Below are 12,601 nucleotides of genomic sequence, written 5' to 3'. Positions count from 1 at the left end.
GCTTTTCCTTCAGCCAGTAGAGATTGTAAAATCTGGGCTAGAAGTACAATCACCTACAAAAACTACTGTTACGTTTTCCTCCATTAAGAATGACTTGAAGTCAAATAACTGACTTAGAGCCTGCACTCTTTGTGGTACAGCTGCTTGTAATGGTCCTTAATGCTATGATTTGAGATACTTTATGTTGGGACGCTGTTAATTTCAACTTGCTGATTACTAGCTATACTGCTACTACATGTTTTTATCACTTTGTAAGAACAGATCTGTTCCATTCGTAGGCTGGCTGTGGGTCTGTTACGGAATACAGATGAGGAGAAATAGTAATGGTTGTGGCTCTGTGTTAGAGCTTCCTAGTACTTAAAAAGGTTTTGGCAGTGACATGGTCTTCTCCCCACCTCCCAGTCCATGGCCAAGGACTTTTCTTTGTCCTACGAGGAATGATTGGAAAGGCAATAAGGAATGGAGGTGAACCTGGCAATCTGTCCTTAATGCAGCTGTTGTGTCGTTTCCCATACTTTGCTAATTGTTGAGAGCCCACGCTAGTATACGTACATAACTGTCTGAAAGAGCTAAAGCTTCTGGGAGAGCACCTAGTGTCAGCTTTGCTGTAAGTATCTACTGGCCCCAGCAGATTGGATCTCACAGGTTTGTCATCTTTGACTGCTTAAAGCTGCTGCTTCTCAACTTGACTTTAACAATAGAGTCCTGATTGCTGTTGTAGTAGAATTTCTAAACTTTTCCTGACTATAGGCTAATAATTTAAAATTTCACATAGGTGGTGCGTTTGACCTCTAACAGTGGCAAAAGATGTTAAATAGTAATATTTTGGGTAAATTCTCAGCAATGGCTTAATGCTTTGAGAAAGGATTATAGGTGCATAAGTCATATGTTGAATTTCTTGGAAGTATAATCAACAGCATACGTCAAAAGTCAACCAATAGTGCTAGCTCATTTAACGAGATTTTCTTAATTTTATTTAGGGAATTATGCTGGTGTATGACATCACAAATGAAAAGTCTTTTGACAACATAAAAAACTGGATAAGAAACATAGAGGAGGTAGGTGCTTTGGAAAGTACTTCTTACTCGTTCCATCTTATGATTTCCCTGGGACAAATAATAATCAAGTAATTATTCACTTCATTATAGTAGCCAACATATATATAGCCAAGTTAGACTGTGCAGTGAATGCAACAATGATTATTAGTGGGGACAATATTATCTCGTTCGTCTAGGGATAGAAGGTAGAAAACTTAAGTTTAAGAAGTAAGCATAAAGTATTTCAAAACTGCTCTTACTATATGACTGTTATTGTTCTTTTTTGCTTTTGGGTGTGTCTAAGGAGTGGGAAGGAGCAAGATCTTAGGGTGTCTACCTTTCACTGAGATGATGACAGATCTCTCTAACTTCAGTTGTTACTGTGTTGTGTGTTTTGTCCGATTAGAGATTTTTGACCTTTTCATTTGGTCTTCGGTAAGCTTCCTTCCTGCTAACTTACTATAAATCATTTAAAGGGACATGCTGTCAAGTAGGGATAGGTCATTATGAAGTTAGAGGAGAAACCTTAATTTTAGCAAACCTGTAGTTAGGTAACAGAATCTTACTGGGTTTTTTTCCTTAAACATAAAGTCCACGGGCTTCTTGTTGAAGTTATCTTGCTGAAGTGATTATTACGTAAAAATTCTTTTATTAATAATCTATTTTAAAAATGCAAATGTACTGCGTAATGATACTTCAGCCAAATACCCTAGATGTCCATGCACCACTTGGAAGTAAAGTATGTACCGTTACATTTCCAGAATAACGAAATGCTTGTGCGCAGCCTGGTACAGAGCTCATGGTACTGTATTTGATCTGTAGTAATACCGAGGTAAATTTAATCTAGGAGTCATTATCCAACCTATTTTAATATTTAAATATTAAATTGCCTGTTTCAAAAGTTAGTTTCTTTCTCAGTAATGCCTTCACATTAGATAACTTTTTAAAAATAAAATGTTCATTTGTGGATGAGTTTGACATGTAAATTTCTTTTAAGTATGCACTTTCTGTTTCTGAGAGATTACTTTTTCTTCTTTCAGCATGCCTCTTCAGATGTAGAAAGAATGATCCTGGGTAACAAATGTGATATGAACGAAAAAAGACAGGTCTCAAAAGAAAAAGGCGAGAAGGTAAGCTTTGGTGACTTACCTTGTTCAGAAGCCTACTTTTCTTAGGACTTTGGCTGCTGGATATTTGGTATGTTTTAGGCATATGAGAGATAATGGGCCTCAAACCTCTTGTTTCAGAAACTTTTATATATTATAGGATGCTAGGTTGGTTTTTTTTGTTTAAATGGCACTTGACTATCTTCAAGCTTGACTAAACTTGATGGTACTATTGTCTTGAGGGGAAGATCCTGTAAAGAATGTTGACCTTTGCTATAGTGTGAAGTATTCTAAATTTCAATATAAAGCTATGTTTATAGTTTGATCATGTTGTACTCAATTCACCATGGTGGTTACTTATTCTTGTCGTAAGTACTGTTATTAAAGCTTAAGTAATTAGTTGTTCTGCCGAACAAACAAGCAAGTAAGAATGCTATATAATCTATCATGTACACAGCTACAGTAGTGTAGTTGCTAGTAACACAACTTATGGGATGATTGTACGTCGTTATCTGGTCCATAAATCCATATCAATGAAGATTCTATCTTAATGTTCTTTTAGGTCCTAAATAAGTCTTTTTATGAGCAATTAATCTCTCTGTTGGTTTTGAATTTACATGAGGGTATGGCTTGTTCTAATATTTTGTCTAATTGTCCAGTAACTTTAATGTTTTTGTAAGAGAAAAGCAGAAATGAAGCTTGTTTGGTTTTGTTTTCAAAGCTTGCTGTGGCATACAGCATCTATTTATTATGAACCTAGGTGAAACATTCCTTTTACAAAGGAACTTCAAAAAAACTGAAAAACTTTAACCTCTCTTCCAGTTAGCAATTGATTATGGAATCAAATTTTTGGAGACAAGTGCAAAATCCAGCATAAATGTGGAAGAGGTAAGAGATGCGTGTTATGCTTAAGTGTGTTTCTTGAACTACTACTGTGGAGGCATGTTTCATGATCTACTGGGCTTTCTGACCTGATCTGGGATCTGAAATACCAACTGTGCTCCTGGGTCACCAATCTTGTTATATTTAGAGAGCTGCTGTAAAATCCAGCATTTCTTGTTTTCTGGTAATGTCTGGAATTGTTTTTTTTAAATGGATATTAACAGACTGGTTTACTATTATTGTAGCAAACAGTTGCTTTAGACTTCTGTGCCTCACTACTTAAATTGCAAGTGCTTTTGGACAGGGAATAGGTGTAATTTTAGAACAATGCTTTGTGCAGGAAATTAGATTCAAGATTATTTACTTTCAGAATAACATGCTACTGTGTCAAGGAGCCTTCACGTTACTAATAAATATGTGCTATGCAGATGAGACCAAAGATTTGTATGTTAACCTACAACATCAGCATAGACTGTCATAAGCTGATGTTAGAGGAGGAGAAGGGCTTATAATACTCTATCTATAGACTTGCAGTCTTTTCCTGCAAATAAATTTTGTGCTAAAAACATAAGATCCCTATTTATGAGAGCATAAGGAAATAGAATCGGAAGGAAGAGTGGCTCAACTCCAGTCTATCTTACCATGAATCACTCTTGTCATCTTAGGGAGGGTGGAGGGAGGATCTTAACTCTATGAAGTGTGGACAAGAAAATAATATGATATCAAAAGGCAGTTACATTAAGATTCATTCATTCAGTTAAGGCATACTTGTTCTTAAATGTTGTTCCTGTACCTAATCATCTAAAAGCCTTTCCATGTGTATGGATGGGATACCTTTTGAAAGTCTTCCAAACGTGTACTTAATTTACATCATGCAGCTAACAAATTAACTAAAGAGGCTGCTACTTTAAAATAACATGACTGATGCCGAGCCAGCCAAATGTTTTTTTTTCTGATTGCAAGATGATTGTTATACAATATAGTTAGAATGGACTTATTTGCATTGTGCTGCATCTGGAATAGTGCTTGACGTGATTTTTGCAGTATCATTATGATTCTTACAGCAGACAATGGAAGTGTGAACATTAGCAGCTAATACCAATGGTGGATAGCAATAGTCTAATAAAAAGTACTTATCTTCATTAGTTCCTGCAGATGGTTGACTTGCTCTTTTATCACATGCTTTGCAATTTCATTTTAACTCCTGTTGGTCATTAAATGTACAACATGAGTTTGTGCTTATTCCACATGACTTTGCTATCTGAATATTTTTTTCAATTGTCACGTGAGTAGTGAAGAAAGCATTAAAAAATACAGCTGGTATAGGCATTCAGCAAGTAACGACTTAGTCTTCTTTCCACCAAATGCTTAACTTGTGAGAAATGACACAATTGTGATATTCTTGTGATCAGAAGTGAATTAATTTATTTGTTGTGATTTTATTTGCATTAAATGAGTGTCTGTGGATATAATCTGAACACAATGAGAGGGGAAGTGTTTACAGTTTTTTTACTTTGTGGAACTGTCTTTGGATTGTTGATATCTCCAGATAGCCTAAAAGTCTTACTTTTCCCTGCTTCTGGAGAATTGCAGAATTCTGCTACAGAAGTTTCTTTGCTCCTTCATACATTGAAGTCTGAGATGCTGAGAGTTGCCAGAGTGTTTTTGTTTTTTGTTTTTTTTGTTTTGTTTTGTTTTTTGTTTTTTTAATAGGGATGTTGGAAGCATAAATAACTTTATAGATAGTCCAGGAGCAAAACTTTTGGAGGACAGAAAGCAAGCTAACCTTAATGTGTCTTCTCAGGCATGCCATCCTCAAACCTCTCTGAGAGTTTCTAGTTGCGATGCACAGTACAATTTGGGGGGGGGGGGGGGGGGGGGGGGGGCGGAGGGAAGTATTAGTGTGTGTTAGTGTATGCAGCCTTCTCTTCCGCAGTTTTTTTGTTTGTGTGTTTTTGGGTTTTTTTTGGTTTTTTTGTTTTTTTTGCCCAAGAGGTATGTGATGGGAAAGTCTGTTCATTTGCTTCAAAGATTGGAGGGATGGAGACTAAAAAAAATAGTTTTTTCTTATAAAGCATGCTTACTGCAGTTTTAAGTTAACAGCTAGTGTACATAGAATGTCTTGCAACTTGAAGTGCTAGCAATGGCCTACAGAATACTGTATTGTTAATGTGTCTGGTTACTCCAAATCTATCTTGTCTTTAATGTGTCTTGTGACTAACTCTCTTTCTTTCTTTTTTTAATTTCTGTTTCTCACCAGGCATTTTTCACACTTGCACGGGACATTATGACAAAGCTCAACAGAAAAATGGTTTGTATTTCCAATTGGCATACAAACTAGATACATTGAAATGACTGCTATAATAATTGGCTGAGTAGTAGCCTTATCAAAAAACTCCTGGGGATTACAGTGAATGCTAGATGAAATTTGAGCAAACAGTGCTTTATCACACTTTATTACACATCAGTGTGTAATTGTTCTTTATTTTGCATGAACATTAACATTGGGCAGCCTGCAACTGATGTGTTCTTTTGAAATGTAACTGTGTGATCCTTGTTTTATTAAACATCAAATTATGTAGTCACTCTTTCAGCTAACACTTCAGATCTGGATTGTTGGATAAATGTTTCTTTTTAAAATAGGAAGTTTATTGAGTGATTAACAGAGTCTGGGTAATTGAGGAGCTCAAGTTGCAATAAACCTCTGCTCTCGTTATTGCTTTGTAAGATGGGGGAAGTAGGGAGGGAAACTAGGAAAACTAGACTTATTTTTTTCTGCAATTTATGGTGTTGATACTCTTTTCTTTCAGAATGACAGCAGTTCGTCAGGGGCAGGTGGGCCAGTAAAAATAACAGAAAATCGATCTAAGAAGAGCAGCTTCTTTCGATGCACGCTACTTTGATGAACTTCTAATGATAGACTGCAGCACACTTAGAACCTTTTCTGCTTCTTTGAAAGCACAGGGTCACAAAGCCTCAGAAATAATACCACCAAGCTGCTGCTGAGAGCTCCATTGAACGTAGACTGCGATACACAAAATACCAAGTGGATTTTGCTCACTAAGCCTATTGACCTGTCAGGCTCTTCTTTCTCAGATATGGAAGCTATGAAGTGGAGACACAAATGCAAGAGTTAACTTGTTTTCCTTTTTTACTTTCTGTTTTATTGCCTGTTGCAAAAGCTGCTATGTTTCTTTTAACTTTGCACATCCATATTGGCCTCTTACTGCCTGTTACAGCACAATCTTACATTTGTATTTGCACAGTTTGACTTGTAAGATTCTTAACAGATTTGTGCAGGTTTTTCTTTCTCTTTTTAAACAAATTTATTTTCAAGCAGAAGAGCCAGGGAAAAATTAAGTCTCACTTCCATTATTTTCTATGCTGTATACTTGTGGCCATGACTGCAGTATGGATGTTGACACACTAGTGATGAGAATTACTGTAACAATTGGCATTTAACAATTTGTATGGGTTTTTTCTCTTAGATGCACAAATCTGTTCATGCAGAAGCTGTGGCTTCTATTCTGAATGTAGTGTGTTGCTTTTCTTTCTTTACCAGACTTCGCAAAGTTGTGTTCTGCATTGCCAGTCACTGTCTGATTCACAGATGCACCTTTCAGTTATTTGAATAAACACAGTGTCTTTCCTCACTTAACTTCCCTTTGTTAGCTCAAACTGTCTGCACCTTTTTTTGTTTCTGATGAAGTACACTCTGGAGTTGAAATCGTCACAAATTGGCCTCATCACTATCACTTAAGTGGCTTGTGGAAGCTGAATGCATGACTTTTGAGTAATCTCTTTGTGGATTCATTTGTTCAGAAATGACTGCTTCTAAAGGTGACTTCCATTTCTACTGTAATTCTAAGGATAGTTCGTTAATGTCTGTAAGCATTGACCCTGACAACAGCGGTGTCCAAAAACTAGCTTCCTGTGCAGTTGCTGAAATTTATCAAGTTCTGGCACTAAGGGAGCGGTCACATTAGGGCTATAATGTACTATTAGTTATGGAGTTAATGCTGAATGTGTGAAGCCCTCTTTGGTCTGCTCAAGCAGTTAAGTTATTTTTTCATCAAAAACTGGTACAGTGACCTAGACTGTTAGAAGCAGAGTTGAAACATAGTTGCCTTTTTTTACTCAACTGAGCATTGTATAACCTAGTCTTTGTTCTACTACTTTTTTATTGTCTTCTGAAAAATTTCCTCAATGAACAATTAAAACAGGTGCTTTAGTTCTGTTGATGTGCCAAACTTGGACCATTGTAAGCTTTAACTACAAGTTTGTGTCCAGCATGTTTGTTATTAGGGGATAGGTGCATTCTGTCATTGTCAAAGTTACTGTCTGATGTGCTTGCTTTTGCCTCACTACATTGTCTAGAGTTGTAAACAGCGAGTTGGTTGTTACCACAGATAACTGCTTCATTTTGTGGTGTCAGGTACTGAATTTGTCATCTCTGGGTCTGTTGTAAATATTTTGAAAGAGAACGGGGGGCCAATAGCATTAGATTTAAAGACTTTTGATTTTAAAAGGTTTAACATTAGTAGCTGGCTCCATAAAGTTTTAAGTGGTTATCAACCTGTCCCCACATGTAGTTTAGTAGAAATAGTTATTGTAACTAGATGGTGAATCTCATAAACTGCTGTTGCTGCACTAAACCAGAAAAATCTTCATGGCAACAAGGTTTAGTGAAAATACAAAGCAACCCTAACTGCTCTGTTGTCTACCCTTGATGTTTTACTCGGACAGGCTGAAGCAGTTATGTTTTCTGTATGGTTTAAAAAAGTGCTTCTATACAGAAAGTGTTGTGACACCAATTATGAATGTTGTTTATTTTTAGTAATTTACCTCTGACTTATTTGGTGTCGTAATACTTTGATTTTTATCTCAGGGGTTGTCTGGAAACCAAAACTGACATGTTCTGTGTTTGGCACCGTTTACAGAATGCTTTGTATTGTTTTTCCTGTCTTCGCTGTGTGGTTAAATGTTCATTCAATATTAGTCTCCATGAACTTCCCTTTGAAAGAGCCTGTAAGTAGTAGGGTCTATGAAGTGCTTCTTGAAGCAGCAGCGAATTGGGGTATCTGCTCTGTATGGGGGGGGAGAAAAAGAACTTGCTATTTTCTTACATTTAGCTGTGCTAAACTGTACATAAATGTGAGGTAAGACCATAGGAAATTCACTTTATGCATGATAAAATAATGCAGTAAATATTTCACTTTGCTTAATGTTCATGTAAAGTTCATCTTTTTCTATTTGTAGAAGAATTTAATGCAATTTTGTTGTCCCCTGCTGAAACTGAAGAATTCTAATTTCATGTGGTCTTATGGATAAGGTAAAATGCAGATTTCGCTCTCTTTCTTTGTTGTTTTGCCCCCACCCCTCTTCTCCAGCAGTATTAAATGGCTAGTGGCTGCACTTTATCGGTGTGCTAACTTTTGGTCAGAATAGACCTTTTTCTGTGTACAGTCTGCCTTGTCAGACATTGAAAAATGTGCTGTATCTTAGCGTGCAAATCAGCTGTATGTTTTACTGCAAAGTTTTTTAGCTATATTTTCCTTTAGACAAGCAGGTGATGATAAATGGTATGTTCTGCCTATGCATCAGATGCTGGGTACTACAGGCTTTTCTAATATCACTATGATTGTTTTGTGCAGTCTCTGTTGCTACTTTGCTCAAGACTATATAATCTAAATTGTGAAGGACTCTTAACTATACCTCAGTCAACTAGTTAGTATTCTAATGTCCATTAGAATGAAAGTCATATAATTATTCATTAAGCAGCAAATGTATTTCTGTTTTGTTCCAGAAATTGCCATTAACCTTTCAGGAAAAGCAGACATTTTTTGGTGGATTTCGATACAACAAAAATGCTGCTTATGCTATGGAGTTTTATGAAATCTTTCCCTCAGCCCCATGTCTGTGCACTATATCTTGACCAATATTTTTCTAAATGGTTTAAAAAACAAAAAAAAAACCCAACTGGTCTCAGTGCTTTGCAATTTTAGCTTTCAGTCTGTGCTCAGCAAAACATGCACAAGAAGTTTTTGTTGACTGTATATAGAATATTTGATTTACTTACTGTCTGGAAGTTCTATTATTGCTAAAGCTTAAACCACTCATGAAACTTAACGCAGCTCACTTGTCTATTTGGGGGACAGTCTCAAAAATGCTAATTGACTTTTCAGACCTGTAGTTCTTTTTACAGAAAGTGTTTCCCATTGTAAGTACCTTTCCCATACTAGTCTGCTGAAGTCAAGTGAATTAAGTGGATCATTTTCACAAGTGAATAAAGGAGTCTTGAATATACATATCACATTAAGATATTGTGAATGGATAATGATTTGAAAGTACATGAATAATATGTAAAATGCATAAATGTGTTATTTGTGAAAATGCATCTGTTTGGTTATCTATTAATGTAACTGAAATTTTGCAATGTTAAACTGCTTAAGGATTGGTCTGTAGGTGATAATAGGTCTTTTTTCTCCTCCATTCACTGAACTGCTTATGCCATTCTCATTCTTATAAATAAAACTTGTATTTCTTTCCTCCACAAAAGCAGGATTTCAATTGATTTTTCTTGTTTCTGGTGAATTTAAGTATTTTAGTGCATTCCTATGGCCTTACAAACATTTTTGCAAATAAAACTTCAGTTATTTTAATGCTATATAGCTACTAAATTCAGAATAAGAAGTATAGTCCTTGAGAAAATGCTTAATTTTGAAATAGGATTGTTCTACTGTGTGTGTTTAAACACATTTTATCTCTGGTATAAAGGTGTAATGTGAAAAGCTCCTGCAGATAAAAGTGAACTTGTCATGTGGTTAACTTGTAAACCTAATCATTAATTGTGTATTGATGTGTATAGACAAAAAAACAAACCCAACCCCTAAAAAAAACCTTCACACTCCAATGGTTTTATTATTCCATGTGAACTTTTTTACAACAATGTGTGTCTCAAATAAAAGTTACATAATGAAAAGTATTGGAGTATTTTGTATGAAATATTCCATGTAGTTTTTATACAGTTGGCATTTCCACTCTATTTTCAGTACATCTGTTGTGGAAAGGTGTCCAGCTGAGTTGCACCTGTAAAGTTTTGCTGAACTTCAGTGGCAAACCACAAGGGTTTTTGTATGGCTTTGCTTGTTCCTAAACTTGACTGTTCTTTAGATTTCTCCTGCAATTCCTCTATTCCTGTAGTGATTGCTTAAATCTAAGTATATTATTTCAATGACCTTCAGCTTCATAAGGAACCATTTTCCAGACATTTAGTGTCATGAAATACTCTTCCAAAGTAACTTCTGAGCAATGCCAGTAAAGATAACGAGACACAATCTCCAATTTGATTTAGAATTATCTACTCACTTAAACTGTTAATATTTCTTTGTTGTTGTTGTTGCTGTTTTAAATCAGTGTTATGTGAAAGGTAAGGCTCCTAAGTAACCTGAGGCACAGATATCACTAATTAATATAGCAATACTGTTTGTCCAGCTTCCTTCAACACTGAATATTGAGGGATTTGACAGAAATATTTGTTGGCTATTATATTAGCAATAGTTCTTGACTTTCAAATTATTGTGGTTTGGCAGTAACTCACATCTGGTATGAAAATTAGGAAACCTAAGGAAAGAATGGTTTTGTCTACCCAAGACAAAAGCAGATTAATAGTTGAGACACCCAAGTGGGCACCCTAAGGAATAAATGGGAAATACATGGATGACAAGTAGCTTCTAAAATCCGTGCTTTTTACATGTTCATCTAATAAACTGTATTTAGCTGAAAGAATGCATTGTCTCTTTACCTTAAGCAGCAGAAAGCTAGAGTTACATTCTTGTTACACCTTATTATTTGTTGGTTTTGTTTTGTTGTGTGGGTTTTTTGGGTTTTTTTTTTCAGACTGTTTCTGCCAGACAAGTTTGCTGCTTTAGGTCCAGCTGTTTAAACATTATTTTGTAGATGCCCTTGATCTGAACTGGTTCTAGATGCTCAGCAGTCCTAAAATCACTTCTGCAAGTCCTTCAGTTCTCACAGGAGTTAGTGGCATGCATCTGCATCCCAATAACATTTTTAAATACATTTGCATTCTCCATTTGTTAAAAGGAAATAGCAGGCATACACAGCTTAAAAATGGTGATTTATTACAGTTCCTGGATCTTTTTTTGGTTGCAGACTAGCAAGGAAGGGATGCCATCCAGAGGGACCTTGACAGGCTTGAGAGGTGGGCCTGTGCGAACCTCGTGAAGTTCAACAAGGCCAACTGCAAGGTCCTGCACATGGGTCGGGGCAACCCAAGCACAAATACAGGCTGGTCAACGAGTGGATTGAGAGCAGCCTGGAAGAGAAGGACTTGGGGGTATTAGTGGATGAAAACCTGACTATGAGCCAGCACTGTGCGCTTGCAGCCCAGAAAGCCAGTCCCATTCTGGGCTGCATCAAAAGTGTGGCTGGCAGGTCGAGGGAGGTGATTCTGCCCCTCTGCTCTCCTGAAACCCCACCTGGAGTACTGTGTTCAGCTCTGGGGCCCCCAACATAAGAAGGACATGGACCTGTTGGAGCGAGTCCAGAGGGGGGCTGGAGCACCTCTCCTGTGAAGAGAGGCCGAGAGAGCTGGGGTTGTTCAGCCTGGAGAAGAGAAGGCTCCGGGGAGACCTTATAGCAGCCTGCCAGTACCTAAAGAGGGCCTACAAGAGAACCAGAGAGGGACTTTTTACAAGGGCATGTAGTGACAGGACAAGGGGTAATGGCTTTAAAGTGAAAGAGGGTAGATTTAGGTTAGATGTCAGGAAGAAGTTCTTCACTGTGATGGTGGTGAGGCACTGGAACAGGTTGCCCAGAGAGGTTGTGGATGCCTCATCCCTGGAAGTGTTCAAGGCCAGGTTGGATGGGGCTTTGAGCAACCTGGTCTAGTGGAAGGTGTCCCTGCCCATGGCAGGGGGGTTGGAACTAGATGATCTTTAAGGTCCTTTCTAACCCAAACCATTCTATGATTCTATGAATTACTATACAAATAGTGCACAGTTGTAGACCAGAGGTAAGTTGTTAGTACACATGTAGGATGTGTCCAGCTTTTATAATCTGATAAATTGCCTTTTTCCTAAATGATTTTTTTTCCAACTTGGTTGACTAGCGTCTCTTTAGAATTCTTGAACTATACCAAAGTCATCAATATAATGTAAGATTTCAAAATAATTTTTCTTCAGAAAGGTTCTAATCTTTAGGAGATACATAAATGAAGCTTCTAGGTTGCGTAGTGTTACTCATGCCATCTAGAGGTTTAAAGAAAGGGCATGGAATGGAATGCAAAACATGCTGAAGAGAATTTTTAGTGCTCTAGGATGTTTTGTAGTTGCTTCAGAAATCTTACTGTCTTCAGCAGAGCACATCAGCACTATGCTTCTGGTGTGAACAAATGTTACAAATTCCTCTGAGCACATACCCAGTACATATTCTTCCTTCAATTTGTGAAATAAAGTTAAGTTTTGAGCAGGATCCAAGCATTTTCCTCGTCTGAGGAATTAACATGTTTAATGAATTGTGGAAAGTGTGCGTAACTTGAACTCTACTCTTGTATGC

At 36.9% G+C, this 12,601-nt stretch overlaps 1 protein-coding gene across 1 annotated transcript in view; it reads left to right on the top strand.

The window, feature by feature from the left end:
- The window catches only part of RAB8B (RAB8B, member RAS oncogene family), a 29,478-nt gene extending 19,471 nt beyond the window's left edge, over positions 1-10,007 (top strand). Inside the window, 7 exon segments of the mRNA XM_030014793.2 lie at positions 981-1,058; positions 2,078-2,167; positions 2,966-3,031; positions 5,286-5,336; positions 5,836-5,860; positions 5,990-6,063; positions 6,065-10,007. Of these exon segments, the coding sequence (XP_029870653.2) occupies positions 981-1,058; positions 2,078-2,167; positions 2,966-3,031; positions 5,286-5,336; positions 5,836-5,860; positions 5,990-6,063; positions 6,065-6,136 (456 nt within the window). The 3' untranslated portion in view covers positions 6,137-10,007.
- The last annotated feature ends 2,594 nt before the right edge of the window (positions 10,008-12,601 follow it).

The sequence above is a fragment of the Aquila chrysaetos genome, chromosome 5, assembly GCF_900496995.4.
Source record: "Aquila chrysaetos chrysaetos chromosome 5, bAquChr1.4, whole genome shotgun sequence".
NCBI classification, from domain to species: domain Eukaryota; kingdom Metazoa; phylum Chordata; class Aves; order Accipitriformes; family Accipitridae; genus Aquila; species Aquila chrysaetos.
The sequence above is the reverse complement of the archived record's forward strand: the minus strand, read 5'-3'. Positions and strand labels throughout refer to the sequence as shown.